The sequence below is a fragment of the Xyrauchen texanus genome, chromosome 21, assembly GCF_025860055.1.
Source record: "Xyrauchen texanus isolate HMW12.3.18 chromosome 21, RBS_HiC_50CHRs, whole genome shotgun sequence".
Taxonomy (NCBI): domain Eukaryota; kingdom Metazoa; phylum Chordata; class Actinopteri; order Cypriniformes; family Catostomidae; genus Xyrauchen; species Xyrauchen texanus.
In genome coordinates, this window is record NC_068296.1 from 8,328,743 (window position 1) to 8,351,182 (window position 22,440).

General features: G+C 40.5%; 2 protein-coding genes across 2 annotated transcripts in view; one reads left to right on the forward strand and one right to left on the reverse strand.

The window, feature by feature from the left end:
- The window catches only part of LOC127661907 (neuroplastin-like), a 43,736-nt gene extending 28,888 nt beyond the window's left edge, over positions 1 to 14,848 (forward strand). The window contains exons 5-9 of the mRNA XM_052152865.1: positions 6,576 to 6,712; positions 7,182 to 7,455; positions 13,377 to 13,398; positions 13,511 to 13,607; positions 13,733 to 14,848. Of these exons, the coding sequence (XP_052008825.1) occupies positions 6,576 to 6,712; positions 7,182 to 7,455; positions 13,377 to 13,398; positions 13,511 to 13,571 (494 nt within the window). The 3' untranslated portion in view covers positions 13,572 to 13,607; positions 13,733 to 14,848. The remainder of the gene's footprint in view (positions 1 to 6,575; positions 6,713 to 7,181; positions 7,456 to 13,376; positions 13,399 to 13,510; positions 13,608 to 13,732) is intronic.
- Positions 14,849 to 15,959: 1,111 nt separating this feature from the next.
- On the reverse strand, positions 15,960 to 22,130 carry LOC127661288 (meiotic recombination protein REC114-like). The gene is made up of 5 exons (XM_052151920.1): positions 21,996 to 22,130; positions 21,274 to 21,363; positions 19,754 to 19,837; positions 17,006 to 17,206; positions 15,960 to 16,074 (listed from the first exon to the last, which is right to left on the reverse strand). Exons 1-5 carry the CDS (start codon positions 22,128 to 22,130, stop codon positions 15,982 to 15,984), a joined length of 603 nt encoding a protein of 200 aa, XP_052007880.1. The 3' UTR covers positions 15,960 to 15,981.
- Between the last annotated feature and the right edge of the window lie 310 nt (positions 22,131 to 22,440).

The window sequence follows — 22,440 nt, forward strand, 5'->3', positions numbered from 1 at the left end:
TCTTCAATGGGTATCCCACTCGACCAAGCCCACGAGGAGGCCATGCTCCTCGTAGAGTGAGCTCTGACGCCTAAGGGGCATTGAAGGCCCTTGGCTTCATAAGCTAGCGCTATAGCATCCACTATCCAGCGCGATATTCTTTGCTTTGAGACTGTGAGACCTTTAGTGCGGCCGCCAAAGCATACGAATAATTGTTCCGTCTGTCTGAACAGGGCAGAACGTTCCAAATATACTCTGAGCGCCCTGACCGGGCAGAGTAAATTAGCGTCGCTTTCGTCTGCTGGGGACGATAGCGCTGCCAGAGATATCACCTGTGCTCTGAAGGGTGTGGAGAGCACTTTAGGAATATACCCGTGCTTTGGCCTAAGGACAACTCTGCAGTCGTTAGGTCCAAATTCCAGGCAAGCAGCGCTTGATGACAGCGCGTGCAGGTCGCCCACTCTCTTGACTGAGGCGAGCGCCAGCAAGAGCGCAGTTTTGAGCGAGAGCTGTTTAAGGTGCACGGTTCGGAGAGGTTCGAACGGGGCACTCTTGAGTGCGTCCAGGACCGTGGCCAGGTCCCAGATCGGCACCGAGGTGGGGCGAGGAGGGTTCATCCTCCTAGCGCTTCTTAGGAAACGAATGATTAGGTCGTTTTTCCCTAATGAACGTCATTTATCAGGATTGTGTGACGCCGCTATGGCAGCCACATAGACTTTGAGCATGGAGGGTGTGCGGCCCGCCTCCAGCAGCTCTTGCAAAAAGGCGAGTACACTTGGTATCTCGCACGATTTGGGGTTCAAGCTCTTGGTATCACACCAGTCACTGAACACTTTTCACTTTTGGGCATATAAGCGCCTCGTAGAGGGTGCTCGCGCCTCAGTGATGGTTCTCAAAACTCCACTGGGGAGGTTCTCGGGAACCCGTTGAGGGGCCATGCATGGAGGGCCCACAGATCGGGGCGGGGATGAAGAATCATCCCGTTGGCCTGCCTGAGGAGGTCTAGCCTCAACGGAATCGGCCATGGGACAGATTGCATCATCTGCATCAGTTCTGGAAACCACGTTTGGTTGTTCCAGAGTGGGGCTACCAGGAGCACTGCACATCTCACTTCCCTGATCCGACTGATGACCTGAGGTAGCATCGTGATCGGGGGAAAAGCATACAAGGGGCGGCTCGGCCAGACTTGGGCGAGCGCGTCCGTGCTCTTTGAGAAGAAAAGGGGGCATTGCGCGTTTTCCCTGGAGGCGAAGAGGTCGACCTCTGCCTCGCCAAAGTTTTGCCATAACCACTGAACCGTCAGGGGGTGGAGAGACCATTCTCCTGGGAGAACCTTGTCTCTGGACAGCATGTCTGCTCCCTGGTTCAGGGCGCCTGGCACATGCGCTGCTCTCAGCGAGCGCAGGTGGTGTTGTGACCATAAGATGAGCTCCCTGGCCATAGAGTGCAGGGAGCTCGACCTGAGTCCACCCTGGCGATTTATATACGAAACTACCGTCATGTTGTCCGTTCGGACCAGGACGTGTTCGTTTTTCAGATACGGAAGCAGGGCTCTGTCTGTTTCATTTCCAGACAGTTTATATGTAGGCGCTTTTCCGGGTTTGACCAAAAGCCGGATACAGGCCTGCCCTCGTAAAGGGCCCCCCATCCTATTTTGGAGGCATCTGTCGTGATCATTTTTCTCCGCGTATTTACGCCCAGACTCACGCCGGTTTGATACCAGTTGACGGCTTTCCAGGGCGTCAGGGCTTTTATACAGCCGTGATTCGCTCTGATCAAAAAGTGGCCCGAGCGCCACGCGTGAGTGGGGACACGGCTCTTGAGCCAGCGCTGGAGAGGACGCATGTGCAACAATCCTAGCTGGAGTACCGCTGATGCCGAGGCCATGAGACCGAGCATTCTTTGAAATCGTTTGACGGGGGCGTGTGCGCCCGTTCTGAATGATGTTGCAAGGCGTCGAATAGAGAGCGCGCGCTCTGATGAGAGGCGCGCTGTCATCTGCACTGAGTCTAGCACTATTCCCAGAAAAGAGATATTCTGGCTGGGGGATAGCACGCTCTTTGCAAAATTGATTCTCAGACCCAGGCATTCTAGATGGCTGATAATCCAAGATCTGTGCGTCGTTAACTGACCCTCTGATTGTGCTATGATTAGCCAATCGTCGAGGTAATTCAGTATTCGCACTCCCCGCTGTCTCAGGGGGGAAAGTGCCACGTCCATACATTTCGTGAATGTACGGGGGGCCAATGATAGGCCGAATGGTAGTACTGTGTACTGGTATGACTGTCCCTCGAAAGCGAATCTCAGAAAAGGCCTGTGATGAGGCGCTATCGGAATGTGAAAGTAAGCGTCTTTCAAATCCACTGATAGAAACCAATCCCCGGGGCGAACTTGCGCGAGGATATGTTTGGTTGTTAACATTCTGAACGAGCGAATCATTAAAGCTTTGTTCAGATGTCTGAGATCTAGGATGGGGCGGAGGCCACCGTCCTTTTCGGACGAGAAAATAGCGGCTGTAAAAACCCGCCTCGCTCATAGAGGGAGGAACAGTTTCTATAGCGCCCTTCTCTATCAGTTCGAGCACCTCGGTGCGTAGAACATGTGACACATCTTTCCTCACTTTCGTCTCGACCATCGCTGAAAAGCGGGGTGGTCTGCGAGCGAATTGAAGTGAGTAACCGTGTTTTATTATGTTCAAAACCCATTTTGGCATGTCGGGGATTTTTTCCCAGGCTTTTGCTCGCACAGATATGGGCTGAATGTTGGCTGGGGGCGTGTCGCAGTGACGTATGGGCCCCATCGGCAAATTGCCTTGTGCTAACACTGAGTTTACAGCTCCCAGAGGCGCAGGTGCGTGCTGAGCAGCCGTGTTGAGTGCCGAGTGCAGGGGTGCGTGTGAGCTTACAGGCACGCACGCTATCTCCGTAATGCTCGCATCGTGAGCTGGAGAAATGTTTGAAACTGTATAGACAGTGTTTACAGGTGGGGGTGCATACATTGTAATAGGCACGCGCGCCACTTTCATAAAGCTTCCCGCTCTTAGCGGGGAGTTTCTTGGCTCGCGCGTCACATCTGTGATGCTCGCGACATGAGCCAGAGAATTGTTTGAAACTGTATGAGCAGCGCTTATGGGTGGGGGTGCATATACTGTAGTAGGCACGCGCGCCACTTACATAAAGCCTCCCGCTCGCGGCGGGGTGTTTTTGGTCATGCATACAGTGTTTGTAACTGTGGGAGTGCGCACTTTAGTGTGGACACGTGACCCTTTAGTGACACAGGCAGAAAATGTGCTAACACTGAGCTTACAGCTCTCAGAGGCGCGGGCGCGCGCTGAGCAGCTTTGTTGAGTACAGGGGTGCGTGTGAGATTACAGGCACGCGCGCTATCTCCGTAATGCTCGCAGCAAGAGCCGGAGAAATGTTTGAAACGACAGTGTTTACGGGTGGGGGTGCATACAGTGTAATAGGCACACGCGCCACTTCCATAAAGCTTCCCGCTCTTAGCGGGGAGTTTCTTGGCTCGCGCGTCGCATCTCTGATGCTCGCGGCGTGAGCCAGAGATCTGTTTGGAACTGTATGGGCAGCGCTTATGGGTGGGGGTGCATCTACTGTGGTAGGCACGTGCGCCACTTTCATAAAGCCTCCCGCTAGCGGTGGGGTTTCTGGCCATGCATACAGTGTTTGTGTGTAGGGGTGCGTGCAGGACAGCAGGCACGCGCGCTACATTTATAGTATTTCCCGCATTTACTGGGGAAGTGTTTATAACTGTGGGAACAGTGCTTGTGTGTAGTGTTGCATACATGACAATAGGCACACGATCTACATTTATGGGGCGTCCAGCTCGAGCTGGGAAAGTATTCGGCACTGTTTGGACAGTATTGATATGTGGGAGTGCGCACTTTAGTGTGGACACGTGACCCCTTAGTGACACAGGCAGAAAATGACTCTTGTGATTTCTGTGTGTTGCCGTTAAAACGGCGTTTGATTGCAGGTGAGCGAGTTCTGTGACTGGCCCATTGACTGCTGTACAGACATTTCCAGCCGCCTGTAAGGGGACTGGGTAATGTTTTACACGTTTTGCTCGCTGCAGTGAAGCGTTCAGCGAACTCTCTTACCGTGCTGGTGCCCGTGCTCGTGTCCGCTAATGTCGAAGGCGCAGGGTCGAAGGCCGAGCCCGGCCAGTTGTCGGATGCAGCGCCAATTGGAAAGGCTGTCATCCTTTTCACCGTTGTCCCCTGGTGCGCCGAATGAGATGAGACCCACCGCTCTGTTGGAGGGGTGCTGGTCCATCTGCGGGGAGTTCTCGGGTGGTGGTGAAGCACGCGGGGACTGGCCCGGCGTGACGTCACTGAAGTCCGCGTGCTCTGGCGGCCTCCGTGAGCGGCGCGTTTTCTTGCGCGGCTCGAACAGAGGGGACGGCAGCATGGTGGTAGCAGGCTCGTACGCGGCGAAGGCAGCGAAGCGAGCGCGCGGCTCGTTGAGGCCCAGGGAGTCACATTCGGGGCGTCCGCCTCGAGTGAAAGCAGCTTCTGCGTGGTCAGGTCCCAGGCAGCAAGTGCAGATAATGTGACGGTCCCTGTCAGGAAGAAGGCCTCTGCACGAGGCGCAGGTCGAAGGCATTTGGAACAACGCCTCGAATTTGCTCTTTTACTAAATACAAAAAGTGTCGCAAAGGCGAACACTTGCAAAGTAGCTTAGTAAAAAGGATATAGTGATGCGCGCCGGATGGCGTAGCAGAAGGCTTCAAAGGCGGCTGAAGGCGCCGGCGTCCTCTTAGCAGTCCTGCTGTAGGCTTGTCAACGGCGGGCAAAAGACTCCAACAATCCGGAGAATCCAGCGAAGAGAAGGTCTTTGCTGAAGGAGATTAAATCTAAAGGAACTCGTATGACGGGGTGCCCATTATATAGCCTGGCTATGCTAATTTCGGCGGGCTCTGAGCGCGGGAATGCGAGGCGCGTGCCCATTGGTCGCGCGTTCAGAGTCGCCCCGTCATTGGTTCGAGCAGTTGCCGCAGCACAGCCAATGACCGAGCTGCCTCGCTCATTACTGTCTGCTGTGCAGCTGTAATGCGTTTTACATAAAGACTTCAATATTTCTCGAGTTTTCCCATAGCGTAAGCTACTTACGCAATAGGAGAGACCTCTCGATAGGGAACAGCAGGAGAAAGCTGTTGTTGTTGTTGTTGTTGTTGTTGTTGTTGCTGCTGACCCGCCTGAATATGACCGAAGCTTTGAGTCAGAACACTAATAAGATTCGTCACGACATCTGGATATTCTCTCTGCTAAATGTGACATGGCAAATCATTACATGAGATGACCTTGATACACGTACATTTACTGTGAGCATTGTAAGAACTTAAGTAGCTTGTGAACAGGTTCGTTGAGCAATGGAGGAGTCAGAAGACAGCGAAGCAGGTTTGAAATCAGCACTTTAATTTCTTTCACGAACATACGACGGTCACCGCCGTAGAAATGTAAACATAAACAAAACAATATCACACTCAGTCTGTGGAGCTTTCTGGATCCACTCTCTCTCTCCCTCTCGACACTTGATATTTTTACCGCAAAACAAGACAAAAATCCTAGTTAAGAACATTATGTTTAACACTGAACTGACAATATAATGGGAAGGTTGCTGGTTCGATCACCATAAAAAGTGAGACGCATACCATTGTGTTCTTGGACAAGGACAGTTTATCCAGTGTATTGTCTTGTTAATAACTTCACGGCACTGTTCTATGGCGACATCGCCCTGATCGCGTAGCGGTAAATAAGGATTCTAATCCTGGCACAATTTACAATCTGTTCATAATGCTAGATAAGCACAGACAATTTACAGTATGCTTAACTTTCTAATTCTAGAGAATTACAGAAACCACTACAACCGAAATGAAATGCTTAGACTAACTATTGCCAACAAAAGCCTTCATCAGCCAATTAACAAGGACAATTGCATCTATGTGAACTTCTGCAATTAATCAAGATGGACTTCAAAGACTTTGGTCATTAATCTTACAGTTCAAATACAATCGATGTTTAAACACTGACCCTTAACACTTAGTTTAATAATTTGAAACCATGATTTTACCTATACATAATTAATATTTACATTACATTCATAATGTTAGCCAGAGGGGAACTGGCCCCCACAGTGAGTCTGGTTTCTCCCAAGGTTATTTTTCTCCATTAATCAACATCTTATGGAGTTTTGTGTTACTTGCACAGTCGCCTTCAGCTTGCTCACTGGGGTTATTAGTACAATTATTATTTAATTATTTTTAAACACTATTAAAAATCGTATTTTATCTAAATTACACAATGATGATTAATCGACTTTATAGACATTACAGTTTTATCGTCTGTTAATGCTGATCCTCTGTAAAGCTGCTTTGAAACGATGTGTGTTGTGAAAGGCGCTATACAAATAAAATTGACTTGACAACCGGACCATATAAAATGTTGTAATAAAAATCACACAACATAACCCCCCCAAAAATAAACAGATTCAGAATGTCAAGAATAGATGAAGAGAGTTATGAATAAGGGAAAGTAATGGGACAATTTCAAATCTAAATGAACCTTTACTTTTTCTACTCAGCTGCTCCTGAAATCATAGGCCACAAAAGAAGTGAGAACAAAAAAGAAGGGAATAATGCAACGCTATACTGCAAATCGGTGGGATACCCACATCCTGTCTGGATGTGGCGTAAGAAATTGGGCCGCGGATCTTACATCGTAAGTAACTAAAATGTAGGGTAACAAACATTATAAAAACAGCTATAATGCAGATAGTATTTCAGTTTAAATGTTATCTTAAAAGTTCTTTAAAAGTGAAGTGTGTCATCTTTCAGTGATTTAATACTTTCTCCTCCTAGTTTAATATGCGGCGACAACTGTAAGTAAGACTTTCATAGGTTGATCCCTTGAAAATTGTAAATACTGTGGCTCTGTGGTGCTATCAAAACATTGCTCTGTTTGTTTGAGCATCCTGACTACCCCTACAAAGCAACACTGGGTCAACCAATGGTTTGAGTTTTGGGCAGGACTGTGTGTTTTGGAATAATAGTGTTTAATAGTAATTAATCATTATTTCTGCAAGTCCGTGTGGTGATGCTATTGGCACTGAAATTACACACTTCACCTTTAAATAAATGAGGACACAGCAGCATCACAGATAAACTCATGTGCTTCCAACATTGTGTAGGACATTGATAACAGCACTGGCCGATTTTTCATCATCAACAAACATAATTACACAGAGCTGAACATCACCGGCCTGGACATCAGCACAGATCCGGGCGAATACGTCTGCAACGCTTCAAACATCATTGGCTCGAAAGAGTCCATGACCATCCTGCGGGTGAGGAGTCAGCTCGCCCCGCTGTGGCCTTTTCTGGGCGTCTTAGCTGAAATCATCATTCTGGTGGTCATTATCGTGGTTTACGAAAGGCGCAAGAGGCCAGACGAGGTTCTTGATGGTAAGTAGTGCTGTGCTTTATTCATTTTTACCTAAAAGTCTCTGGCAGTATGGTTTTTTTGAAATGCCAGTCATGACTAGTAGCAGTTCCTTATTTTTGTATAAAAAAACACTGCAAAATATCATCTGTATTTGTGTTGTTTTCTAAACATCCTTTACACATTTTACATAGATTAAATTGTGTAAGATAATTACTTCAATTTTGGTTGTATCAATTATTATATGTTAAAAAAACATACTATTTTTACTGCATTATCTGACAAAGAATTTCTTTCATATGTAACCCAAATGGATATTATAACTTAAATATAGTCAAATTAATCAGAATTGAATCAAATTGTATCAGAATCGGATCAATCAGGAAATCTATATCGATACCCAGTCCTTTTTTTTAAAAAAAGGTAATTTTCTCTTTTTTTAGCAATTTTTGTAAGCATTACATTTGGCTATATTTACAGCAGGGGTGCCCACACTTTTTTGCATGATGATCTACTTTTAAATGACCAACTCAATAAGATCTACCAACTAAAAAAACAGTTTCATTAAAAAAAAATACAAATAAATGCTTGTTGGGACTACTGCATGTATCCCTACATGGAACATCTTCAAATTAATTAAAAAAATAAACTAATGTTAAATGTTGATATCATTCAGTTTTAACACTACACCAAAAACACCTACAGCACAATAGATTACAATAGACAGGGCATTTACCTTATTCTGATGACATGCACTGAATGGAATCAGACAGTATTGCATAATCAGGGCAGTAGCTGCTGGTAGCTAGTCTCAAACACTGCTAGCTTTGCAATTTCGCGCTCTGTTCTCAGAAGCCCTTGGAGGGCGCGAACCTAGTTGTCATGGCAACTGAACAAGCAAAAATCTCGCCTGGTCCAAATTTACTCGTCAAGTTCAAGTCAGACAGAAAACTAAAAGAAGGAAAGACATTATATTTATTTTTATACAAATTTAACGAAAGCACTTTTAAATTTTGTGCGATCTACCAGCATTGCCTTTGCGATCGACTGGTAGATCGTGATCGACGTATTGGCACCCGATTTACAGTATGTTGAAAAGAAAAGAAAACAAAAAAATTACTTGCCAAAGGGATCAAAATACAAGTTTACAATTTGCTACTCAAGTAAATGCATCTTGTTTTAAGGATGTTTTTCTGAAGAAAAAAAAAAGGATAAAAATACTTAATTAAAAAAAGATTGTGTACAATGAACAAACAATATAATAGCATTATGAAGAGCTTAATGGGGCAATTGTTTAAGTAATAGATGAAAACATGATGTAAATTGTTCTTGAAATGTTGTACTGTACCTACAAGCAAACACAACTTTGATGAATCAGCTGGGCTGGTATCTTAGAATACATTCAGACTGTTTTGAAGAATGAAGCAGCCATCAATATTATATTTTAGAAGCAGGTTGTTAGTGGGACATACATGGGTTCGGCTGTTAGCGTGAGGGTAGTTGCACAAGTGAATATTCATGAGTGTATGAGAACCACAGGGAAATACTGATCTCTATGCTTGACCACGTTCAGCCGGCCCCTACTAGAAAACTAAATCAGAACATTAGCTGCTTCACATTTGTACACTCTTAATGAATAACTGATAATGTCATCAACTACACAGGATTCTTTTGTCTCAAAAAGAAAACAAGAAATGTTAATATAGTTGATTGATTAGTGAACAAGATATCTTTTAACATTTGAAGGAATAATTCACCCAAATAGGACAATTAAGTACTCCTCCTCATGTTGTTCCAAACTCTTATTATTTTGTTTCTTCCGTGGAATCCAAAAGGTAAAAAAATAATATTTTCAATAATGAAAGTAAAAGGAGACTGTCTGTCAGTATCCTGGGTTTTGTCATCGTCAATTGTGGTTATTTACTGAAAATCTTCCTGTCCGCTGTAGCTCTCAAATCAAAGTGGACTTTAATGAGACACGCATCAGTGGCGTTTACTATTAATAAAACTTTTGATCTCCATTTCAGAGCTTCGATAGGAAAGATTATCAGTGAATACCAATTTAAATTTGTGTCTGTTCCTCAAACAAACATCTTATGACTTCAGAGTACTTGGAATATAAATTGTATGGTTGTCATTTTGGAGCTTGACAGACATTCACCTTCATGAAATGGAAAAAGAAGACAGTATTTTCTTAAATAAATCACCTTGTGTGTTGTATAGAAGAAATAAAAAAGTCATACAGGGTTTGGGAGGACATGAGGGTGTGTAAATGATGACAGAATTTTTATTTTTAGGTGAAATATTCCTTTAGAGACTGTTTATTTTTATCCCATTCTGTCACACTTTGGCCGCAAGGGAAGTGGTGAAAAGGACAGTAATCCTAATAACTAGAACACACAGCCAGTGAGCTAGTATGTCCAAACATGCTCCTTTCTTAACATGTTGAGGCTGTGAGTGTCAGTCTCTGAAGGGATGCAGTCAGGCATAGCACAATGCTAATTTGACCTTTGCAGAAATGCAGAAGGGAATCGCAGAGCCAGGGGTGGTTAGTAGCTACCCTTTAAATGTGTTGCAACATTCACTAGATCCTAGTGATTGAAACAACGTATATCCTATCAATAAAACCATGCTGCTTGTTCTGTTGTTTTCTGCTAAATTATAATGGAAACTCAAGATGAATCTTTCTCATTTTGTATTGTTACATTTTTAGAAATAGTAATCAAATCCGACAACCACCAGTAACTTTTTTTTGTTGGCATACATATCTAGGAATAAATTGCATTTAATTGCCATCTATGGGATTTGTACATGCAATGAATAATTGAAAAGAAGAATATATTACAGTCAACATAGTCGCAACTGTCCTTGAGAAAAGAAATGAGAAAAGAAATGTTTCTCTTCATCATTTCTTTTCAAAATGTAATAAGTGGCTCCGCCTCTGAAATGACTTTTCCTTTTTGTCTGATGTCACCTAGTTCATGCAGGCTATTGGTTAATATTTAACAATAGCTACAGTAAATAACTATTCCTTTATTTAAATTTGATTAAGTTACTCCTAGGTAGGCAATATAGACTTTCTAAAAAAATTTTTTTTAATGATGCTGGTTAACATTAATGCAATTTACAGTTATAATAGAAAATAAAAATAGATTGGAAAAAGAAGTGTTTGCTGACCATGGGTGAACAAACTGGACATTTTTAGGTGAAAGTGGTTTTGCCTGTTCATACAAGAAAATACTTCAGGGCAGTAATTCAGTTAAGCGCAATTCTTTAGTGAATTAATTGCAGGTACCAATATTGCTTTCCTTCCTAATAATATTTTACGTTTTTAATATATTTCAAAACGGTTGTAAGGACCAGTTTGTAATTCACAACAGAATGTCTCTGCTTTCTATTTAATATAATGGTTTCATTTAATTATGGGTTAAACTTTGTTTTTTTCTTCTCCATGTGGCATCATATTCTTTGTTGTTGGTAAGTTTGAGAACCTGCATGTCTTCAGACATTTCAGCGTTTTATTTGTTTTCTGTTCATTCAAGCTGTGATGTCCACTTGTGCTTATTTAATGGTCAAAGGAAATTAAAAAAATGGTCTTGGTGTTTGCTGCAACGATTCTCTACAGTTACGATTATGGTTCGTTATCGATTTTCAATAATTATACTAAATATTTGTTTAGTTTTTTGGAAATGTAATTAATTAAAATGTAATCAACAGCAACAACAAAAACCCTTCATATAAACAAACTTGTCTCTTTTGACCTAGATTCCTAATGAAAAAAATGAGCACTACATGACAGTAACAGATGGAAAGGAATACAAAGAGAGAGTTTGTGTTAATTGCATCACAGATTTGACTGAAATTCAGAAGTACTAATCTTAAACTAAATTTCCACTGTTGCAGCTTTAACTATAACATTCTCAGATACTCCTGTTTGTTTTGCTTCTTTGGAGAAATCCCTGAATGGCCTCTACAGACCCTATATAACAGAATAATCGCATGCAAAACATAATTAAGGAGAAAAACTTCCTCACAGCTTGCATGAACACCATGTTCTGTTTTGTGGTTTGAGGCAGATTTGTTCCCAGGAGATAGAGTGTAGGGAAGGGTGGGGTAGATTAAGGTAGATTATATCTGCCCACAGTCTTATCAACAGAATCAGAAATGATAACATAATGCAATGATGCACATTACAGCTGAAATCCACGTGCCAGGATGTTGTAATTTTAGCAGCGCTGACCTTTACTCCTCTAGTGGTTTGGAATCTGTGAGCTGATAAACTGACATGAGTGATTTACTGAAATATTTAAGTGAATTACTGCTTGACGCAGTTCATACTGATAGCAATTTTTTTTTGCAGGCTTCCTTGTCACCATGTTGTTTGTTGTTTATGGGCATTCCTGATCACAGAAATCTTATCACAAATGTGATGTATTTCCAGTAAAATAAGAATTTGGCAAGGAAAGTTTTCATGCTGCTAAAAAAAGAACATTCTGAATGGGAAAGCGTTTGTACACAAATTGCAGTGTATAATTCATCATATCATAAACTAGATCAACGACTATTATTGCATGCATCAAACTCTTGAAATGCATGTGTGTTAAGGTAAACAACTCTGCATCTCATCACCAATGGTCGTTCACTACACACTCAAATCGCTAACTTTCAATGAAAATTAATCACTTGGGAGTCATTCTGACCATACACTTTATTGCTCTTAAAAAAAAAGCAAGATGCAGCACAAAAAAGAGAAACGTTTCTTTTCATTTTGACAGCATCTAAAAAGGTGGCGTACCTGTGCGAGATGCTAAAAGAAAAAGTGACATGACGCAATGGTCAAAGACATCAGTCTAGTCTAGTGCATGTTTACATAGAAAAACAACTGTTAAACAGACATATGGGAAAAACGCAATCTGTGTGAACAATCCCTTATGGTTACTTTGTCACTTTAAATCGCCTGTCAGTGTGATCTGCCCATCACACTCGGGTTCCTGACTCATAAAAATGTGTCATATTTGCACAGGAAGCATATTTGTTTTGGTCTGTCATATGTAGTAAACTGAAATAAGGTTCTGTGTTGTTTTTGAATTGGCAAGAATTTTTAGACTGATTTATAATCAGAAAAGGAGAACTATTATGTGCCAAAGAGTCATATTGTTCTACAGTATGTCAAATTTTCATAACCTGCTTTGTGTTCAATACTGTGGAATGCTGCTGCCTGTGGCTGCATGTGCTGTTATACATTCATACACTAACCAAAACTGTCCATTTGTCTGTGGAAAGAGCCATGCTTCTGTTCTTCAATGACCTCTAGTGACCTTACTACACCCTTCTGTCAACCACAACTACTGTCCCAAACAACTGAAGACAATGTTAATGGTTGTTTTGTGTTTTTTTATCAATTTGCAGAGTAAAACTACTGGCCAATTAAGTTCCTTGAATTTTCCTATTGTTTGTGATTACTGGACAGAGATTTTTGGCAATTTTAAGCTGATTAAATTCTTTAAAGCGGAGTATAACTACAAAATGTGTTTAATTTAATAATTTCAATGACTTTTCCAAGCTTGAAAATCAGTCTTAAAATTCCCTGATACTTTGGGGGTTCCATGTATGCGGGAATCCCATTTTTAGCTTTAGTGGAGGCGGTTTTCCCCATGAAATATCTAACATTTATAAACTTTCTATTTGCATCCCAACTGTGACGTTATGAGCCAAGACAGAAAGAATCTAACCATTTAAGCTTTTTAGACTCACAAACCAAATGCATTCCTAATTTATTCAGAAAACGCATTTGGTTGCTGTTGCAGATTTGGCTGCTGTTTACAGAACTATTTCATTACAAAAAGGTTCAGTGCAAATATTAGTGGTTAATATTAGTGTTATGGTTTAATATGAAGTCTTTTTGTTTTTTTGCCTGTTTTTCTGTGTGTCAACCCTGTTGAAGATGATGAACCAGTTGCACCAATGTAAGAACTCTTATTTGTGATAATAGAATAATGTCTATTAAAACTCATCTATGATTCATTTAGATGTTTAAAATTGTTTATTAATTGTGAATTTTAAATCTTTGTCCTTAAGAAAAACAAACTCCACAAACAACCACAAAGACAAAAATGTAAGACAGCGGAATACCAACTGAGCCGGTGGACCAACGTACTACAGAAGAATTCTGAAGGTTTAGAAATTAAGATTAATACTTAATTAACTGTATAATACTTAACAGAATCTGGATTCTGTCCAACCATGTGTCTTACAAATGAAACAACATACAAACATAAAAAAAAGTTTCCCTATTTCCAGATGAACAACTGCATATCCCGACTGTACAGACGTATACAAGGAGAGGAGACGCTCATGGCGAATTTCAGTGATGCATATCCTGCCTCACAAGGTGAAGAAAACAAAAACAATGACACCATTACATAGGCAGAAATGAACAATAAAGTCTGTCTGTCTTTATGTATGCCTTATTCAGGCTAAGGATCTGTGTGAATGCGTGGACACTGACCGAATCATTCTAAAAGTGACAAGGATTTTTTTCCCCCGTGTGCTGTTAACTTTGAGTTTTTTTTATTTTTTATCATGCCCTCCTGCTGCACTGAATCATGTTCATATCTACATGTTGTCTTGAATGCATGCAATAACATAATCAAATAAGGTTCAAATATTGTTTTTCTATTGTTACTTATTACTTTGTGGTGTTGCATCCAATAACCAGTGTGTGTGTGTGTGTGTGTGTGTGTGTGTGTGTGTGAGGAAGTATGTCAGCATATCAGCATGTGTGAGTGTTTTTAAAGAAATTGAAATGGATTAAAAAAAGTAACAAGTCACTGAGAACTTTGTACAGTTTATCATCCAATAAAACAATACTAAAAGGAGGTGTTTTGTCTTAAACTAGAATGCAAGAACCTTGCAGAGCAGTATTTAATCAAAAAAAGCTGATATTGTATTAAATGACTAAATGAAATGAATACATGTAACATTTATTTTCTAGAGTATTTTAGATGTCTTGTACATTGTGGTGCTGTAAATGTTCAAATATTATGATAGCATCTGTAAAAAGAAGAAAAACTATCTTTTTTTTAAACCTCAATGTCTTTCAAGTTTCTTTTTAGAGAAATATTAATTCTTGTACAGCATGGCTATAATCCTATGCAATATGTATTCATATAGATCTACTGGCAATTGTAAGGTGGGGCGGGTTTGTTTCATTTCAGAGAGTAATAAAAAAAGCTTTAATAGGACAGGAACAATAGGGGTGATTTGCATTTCAAATGCACTGCTGTAGTTGCATGTCAACTCCTGATCAATATCATATCACAATGACAAAGGACCAACATTCAAGGGAGGAAGTGGGTGGAGCTAAAGCCATTACAAACTATGTGAAAACAATTGTTTCCTTTTTCAGAATAAAGGTTCCAAAATATATTTGTGTTTCTGTGTTGTTTTAATGAATGACTGGTGTGAGTTTGACAACAGAGATGTTTTGGACCGTATAAAAATGTACCCTTCACTAAGCCCAGCCTTAAAAATATGAAATACTGTCCAATTCTACCTTAGCTACTTTTGCCATCTGCCATATTATTAGAATTTTTTTTTTGTCTTTTCTAATGTACATCTATGTAAGACCTGTGTCTTCGGATAGTTTTAAAGAGAATTACAAATTTCTGAATAAATCTTAAGTGCATGTTATGGATTAAACAATCCATCAGCCCTCGTTCTCTAATGAATATGTTTAACATCAGTAATGACACCAACATTTGCTTCAAATATATTAAATGGTTAGTTCAGCCAAAACAAATCTGCCATTAGTTATTCACCCTCATGTAGTTCCACTCCCATATGACTGTCTTTCTTCTTGGAACACATAAAGAGAAGGCAGAATTTTAAAGACTGACAGCATCAGACAGTTACAATTTACTTTCATGAGAAAAGATGCAATGAAATTGAATGGCTATTGAGACAGTCTCTTACATTCTGTGTAACATCTCATTTTGTGTTCCATGGAAGAAAGTAAGTCATACAAAAACAACATGAGGATGAGTAAATTATTATATGATAACTGCAATTTACTGTAGTATAACCAACAGTTCTGGCAGGGCTTAGCAAAGGATCAGTTATGCAGTTTCAATCATCTAACGTGGAATCAGACAGCTATGGAGCATCAGTGTGGGTGTAATTATGGATTTTGCAAGCCCTGCTCTTCCTCAGTCCTGGATTAGCTCCTTTAGCTTGTTTTCCACTTCCTCAACGAAAGCAGGAAAGCCAGAATCAAGCAGACAGAGGCGCAGTAGAGCCTCCAGGTCTCCAGGGGGCAGCGTGGACTGATGATACGCCATCGGCAGGGAGAGCTTGCGCTCACCCAGGAAGTGCTGAGGAGGGGGAAGAGGAGGGGGGTATATATAATGTGCATGAAAAAGTCAGTGTGCACTTCATGGATGGCATCTCAGAGGTCAAATTAAACCACCGCTGATTACAGCATCTAATTCAGTGACTCGACACAACAGCACACAAATGCAGTGATCACGTTCATTTCAGCAGCCTTCAAGTCAATCACAATACAATGGTACCTGAGAAAGGTGTTCGATTGACAATGATCCCATGGCAATGGCAGGGGCTGCCTGTGGAGCATCTTCAGAGGCCTGAAGAGGGAACACAGAAATAGATCCATTCATTATAGTCTCAGGACTCACAAGGCAGGCCTCAAAAACTGATCAATACCCTCATTACTAATTGAATGTCCTCATCGCCACGCAATCTCTTTCATCACTTATGCAGGGTGACGTTGTCACCAACCATATTTTACAAAGAGACTTCCCTTTGTGCTTAAGCATTCACTATATTTAGCGCCTGAAGTCTGTGTATTTACATTTCAGATTCACAAATAAGAACAGTTGAATCGAGGGTGGGATTATTTCATTCTTAGCACCAATTTAGTGTCATTATGTGGCAATGGCATCCCCTAGTGGCCAAGACTTTCACATGCAGAGTTCCACTAAACATGACATAAAAATTATTTATTCTCTTAATAAACATTCCTGTTCTATCTGTGCACAATTCATCAGTGCACATTATTCAGAAGTATAAAATGTTGTGTTTTCATAACTTTTTCATTATAATCTAAAATATTTCTGATTCATTAAATGACTTACATATTCTATTGATGTAGCCAAGGCTGGGTGGGTGGGGAGAACAATAAAATAATTGCACACTTTTCACAAACCTGCCCCGCATTATTTTCAATGGATATTCTCACTTGGAAATGTTACATAACATACAGAAAATGTATCATAATTCATTGTTATCCCAGGCAGTGATTCCCTACATACAGTAGCTGTGCTAGTCTCATGTCTCTCATATCACTCCGTGCTCTCCTCTCACATAACAAAATCAACTCAAGTCAATGTTCCATGTCCATTCATTTATTTTGATAAGTAACCTTGTAATGTAATGAGGAGGATACTGTACATTTAGGTGTTTATCATTACAAAATAAGACTGGGTATGTTTTGCAAAGACCGACTGACTGTACGTTATCCCTTACGTTTCTCACAGGTAATACAGTATTTCCCACCTTCTGCTGTTGTTCAGAGGTTCCAGGTTCTGCAGGATTGGTTAGAGCAGCAGAAGCTGGTGTAGCTGCAGAGGAAGGTGTTATCGTGTGCTCCTGCACAGGTACATAAATCTGCAACATCTCTACTGCTTTACTGCAAAAACCTGCGGCTTCAGCCCGACTACTCCCATCAAACTGCAGTCTGATCAGACGGTTCTCTCCCTTCCAGACAAAACAGAAAAAACAAAAACATCTCTGTGACCTGATTGCATTTTTCAGCTCTGTATGTTTCTATATCACTCATAAGTGACTCTGCAAACACTTGAATGGAAATTTAAGAAATTCAGCTGGCATTCCACACTAAAACAAACCCGTTTACCATTTTAACTAAAAAAGATGTATTAAATTTTCTCAGCTGCAAGCACAAAACCACATACACTCACTGAGCACTTTAAAATCAAGCTGATACAGGTCAGGGCTTCAGTTGATATTGACATCAACCATCAGAATGGAGAAACAAATTTGATCTCAGTGATTCCGACCATGGCATTATTGTTGATGCCAGACAGGCTAGTTTGAGTATTTCTGTAACTGCTGATCTCCTGGGATTTTCACACACAACAGTCTCTAGAGTTAACTCAGAATCAGAGGTCGACCGATTAATCAGCCGGCCGATTAATCGGCTGATTTTTTTTTTTAACATAATCGGCATCGGCCAATATCCAAGTATATCAAGCCGATTATTAGGCAGGCGGATCTGTGGGCAGCCAAGTGTTGTTGTGGAAAACGTGTTCGACGCACGCCGCCCCTAGAGTCATTTTCCAGCAGAGTGAGCAGACCTCATCAAGTGCCTAAGGAAGGAGCTAAGTTCCTTGGAGAAAACGGTAAGGATTAAATTTGTATAACTTCTTTATATTTAATTCAAAACTTTTGATATGTTACTGCCAACTTCGAGAAAAAACACGACATGACGTTCGGCTACTTTGGATATTGATAGTGTAGTTGAAGTTGCGTTATCACAGCAGAAGGGTTGCTATCATGTCACAATAAGTAAGCAAGAATTTTGCAATTACAGACAGTGAATCTGAGACTTTTATTTGTTCTGTTTGTGTGTCTTATATTTGAGAGGGTTGTCACTCAATGCAGAGAAATAAGTAATAAAAAACGATACCAAAGCGCTATAGGCTATTGAAGGACTGGCTTTGGTAAGCTCGGACGTTATCGGTTCTGCTGTCGGTACTGGAGAAATTAAGAAAATAAATTTATTATTGCTATAAAGAGAAAGTTATTTTATCTCGCCAGCCATTTCTATGTATAACAATATGAAACCATTTGTCTGTGATGCAATTTAGCTATTCGCAGTCAGAGAGAGAGAGAGAGAGAGAGAGAGAGAGATCTCGCTCACGCGGTGCCACAGCGAGCACAACACGAGCCCTGCTAAATGAGTGACAGAACGAAACATTCAAACGTAGCCTGGTTTAGATCTGTGATATTAGTCTAATTTTATTTTAGATTTCACCTTCCAAAGATTATAAAAATAATATTTATACATAAGCCGCATTCTGTCTAGCACAACTTCCTTCCTTTCACAGCGGTGCACTGACATTTCTCCCTAAAACTCAAACTTAACATCAGAATCAGCATGATCAGTGATTGTTGTAAAATGCAGTCTAGCTACTGTTGCTAAATTGCGGGACACGTTTAATAATAAAAAGAGCGCAAGAGATACCGTTCCCAAGGCGGCGGGCACTCCGAAACAGAACACAACGAGACAAGCAAAGTATAGGCTACTTTGGGTTTCATGTGCGCGTCTAAACGATCAACTATACACAAAAATATGTCAAAACGACCAGCTTGGAGATTCACTTAAACACAGTTTATGTCTTAAATGGACGTAGTTATGGAAATAGTTGGGAGAAAATATGGCGCATCACGAGCCTATTAGACTCGGTCTTAAAGGGGAAGCTGTCTAACGAACATGCTGACGATTGAGCCATTACTGCGTATCAAACAACAAAAGGCAAAGAGAAAATCACTTACAGCTCGGATTTTAAACCCGGATTTCAAAAGATCAGCATCTGCCTGAAAAAAACAATATCGGTCGATCTCTACTCAGAATGGTGGCAAAAACCAAAAAACATCCAGTGAGCTGCAGTTCTGTGGACGGAAACGCCTTGTTGAGGAGAGAGGTCAGCGGAGAATGGTCACATTGTTCAAGCTGACAGAAATGCTACGGTAACTCAGATAACCGCTCTGTATAATTATAGTAAGCAGAACAGCATCTAAGAATGCACAACACCTTAAACCTTGAGGTGGATTGGCTACAACAGCAGATAGCAACCATGTTGGGCATTTTATTAGGACCATATGGTTCCTAATAAAGTACAAAGTGAGTGTAGATTGTTTGCAACCATATAAAAGCTATATTAGGGATTGTTGTTGTTTTCAAGAAATTCATCAGTATTCATAAAGTAACAAATTGTTCAAACAGACACGTTGGAGAAGAGATAATTAGCTTAATTAGCAAGGCACAGAGTTTGTCCGTGAGCTGCAAGTTGGAGGTCACTTGTAAGCAGTTATTTTTTTACAATTGCAAATTAAAATTGTTTATTGCTTTCAAGGACAAGGAGATGGAGTCTGCCTCCAGGACAACATACACAAATCACATCCCACTGACTTCCTTTTGTGTTTGATAGCTGTTAAACTACAGATTAATCTGTAGAAACAATGTTTCATTCTTTGATAATACAAAAAAATGCTGTTACTCACCTTTACTGTAATGTTGAACAGCAGACTGTCTGTTTTGTGCTGAATTTTCAAAAAGCTTTGTGCATTGAGTAGAGAAAAGCCCTCCTACAGGAGGAAACAGTATCACACATTATGATGATCTGTCAGGGACTCATTTACACTTAATAGGATTGTACTTTGTAGCAAGCAGAAACTGCTGATTCTCCACTGGTGTGTTTATAACGCTGAATATAAGTGTGATGTCAATCTGACTTTTGTTGATATATTAAAATGCAAAAGCATTCATTTGACAAATTTTACATAATTAACTAGATTAAGAGTGGTGCTTGCCTCTGCAAAGTCATCTTGAGCAAGACTTAACAAGCACCATGAAATTAACAAAAACAAGATCATCTGTAATTCAATAAGTGTGTAATTAAACTATAGTATTGTCATTATTATTCTTGTACTTCACACACGCATTTCCCAAACATTAGGGAATAGGTATTTTATTTCTGGCTGCTATTACACGACCTTGTCAGAAGGGGGATCTATTAACACAACAACCTCAGTGTCTCTACCCAAACCACAGCTCTATATGGGGAACACCTTCAACAAATATATGTAGTTCAACTACTGTTATTACTACTGAAGTGTTTTTTATTGAAGTTTTACATGTGAATCTTACAGTCAGAATCTTACAGGGAACAATTCATTTGCACATTTCCCTCTCATTTCTTTAAAGTTTACAGTTAGAATTATTTATTGCGATTTATCATAACTCGCACATTATCCTGAGCCAATTTCTAGTACTGTAGCAGTAATGAAAAATGTCACGATTCTACCAGAACTTGGCTTTCTATTGGATATGTTACGTAAACATCTTTCAACCTCAAAAGATTAAAAACTGATTTTTTCTGCACAGATCCTCAAAGATGATATGATTGAAATTCATTACATCTAAAATATCATATTTGCCTTGCACGGCATTGTTCTCTGCACTTGCTTGTTTGTTGTGCAAGTAAAAAACTCACTGTTTATTCCCTCGACTAAATTCCCAAAACTGTTCATTTTCTCTTATTAAATGAATGGGGGGAAACGCTTATAGACACACATTCATGACTGAATACTGGTCTGTGCTCTCAAAATCACCCATGGACATGCTGACTCATTTGGCTCTATGGTTCTGCATAAAAGCTTGAAATGTGGCTCATTCTCCAAAAGTAGCACTGCAGCACATCACGAAGAGCCAGTTGTGTGACTATTGTGTCCACGAGTCCAAGATTGGGGCTTATTGTTGGGAGATTTCAGAGGCACTCAGCCTGGCATTACTGTTGGTCTGGCAATCCCAAATGGAAAGGCCCAGTGGGAGAGGAAGGGGATTACATTGTTCTTTCAACGGTTGAAAAGAAATATGGTCAAGCACTTATGATGGGCTCAGTGGATGGCCTGCACTCAGATTGGGAGGAAGAGTGTTAAGGGTTTAAAGAGTGCCATAAACCATAAAGAAAAAATTGTGTTATTGGTTGCCAAACATGGCCCGTATGTTTATATAATCTTACCAAGACTTCCTGGCCTTGAGATACTAGCAGATGACCAGAGCCCAAAATATTCAACTCCAGCTGGCCAGACTTTTCACAGGACTCAAAAATCTGAAAGAAACATAAAATTTGCTGTTTGTTTTAATTTGTACGTTTACTATTTTCTATGATAATTATTTTAAGCAGTAGTAAACTAATAGTAGTATAATAATATATTAATTAAAAGTGTGGAGAGAACAATTCAATAAAGCAATTTATACTTTTCTTTATACAATTATCATAGTGTAAGGAAATGTAAAAAAATTGTTACATAAATATATACACACACACACTTTATCACGTTTTGATTTGTATGTCAGTAGTGGATGGACTTAAAATGTCAACCCTGTTACCATAATTTTGTGAAGCAAACAATTGATAATTGAAAACAATTAGGCTGTCTATTTTTTAAGATGCACCTAGTCCACAATGACCTTGAGCACAAGGCCTCTAATGTCAAATTATACTGTCTGTTTTAAACAGTATGAATTTATCTTGAGCAATGTAAAAAAAAAAAAAAATACAAATATTTATTTTAAAAATCACAGCTAGAGTAGGCACCCTTCATTGAATGAATCAACAAATATTTCACTTAAAAACAACAAATCTAACAGGTTTAAAAATATTTCGCTTATAAAACTAAATTTGTGCCCAGCACGCGCTTCCAACCATTTGACGTTTCGCGCGCTTCCCGCCCGCCTCACCTTCCATGCGGAGTCTCTCCCTGAGGCTTTAGATTTTGTTTTGGGAATAAAACGACCATAGCGTTTTAGCTTCCAAACGTGGTTTGAAATTGTCACGGCTTTCGAAGTTTCTGTACCTGAACTCTGTCTTTCCATTTTCGCACGCTTAAACTACTTTTTGTAAATTACGAGAGTAAAACCCTGAAGTAAAGTCGAACTGGGCGTATCCTGAGGGAGGGGCGTGGCGTTGGTTTTTATGTGTGCGCACTGCGCATGCGTTATAGTCTGTCGTAAATACAGTTATTCATCTCACCATTTTCGGTTACTTCACCTCTACAAAATGTAATTAATGTGCTAGTATTATTAGGAAAACGTCAGCATCTATATTATATACACAAAGTTGGTTAACTGCAGACTTGTGTATGGATTTAATTACAATTTGCACAGTTCGGAAACTAGGCTACAT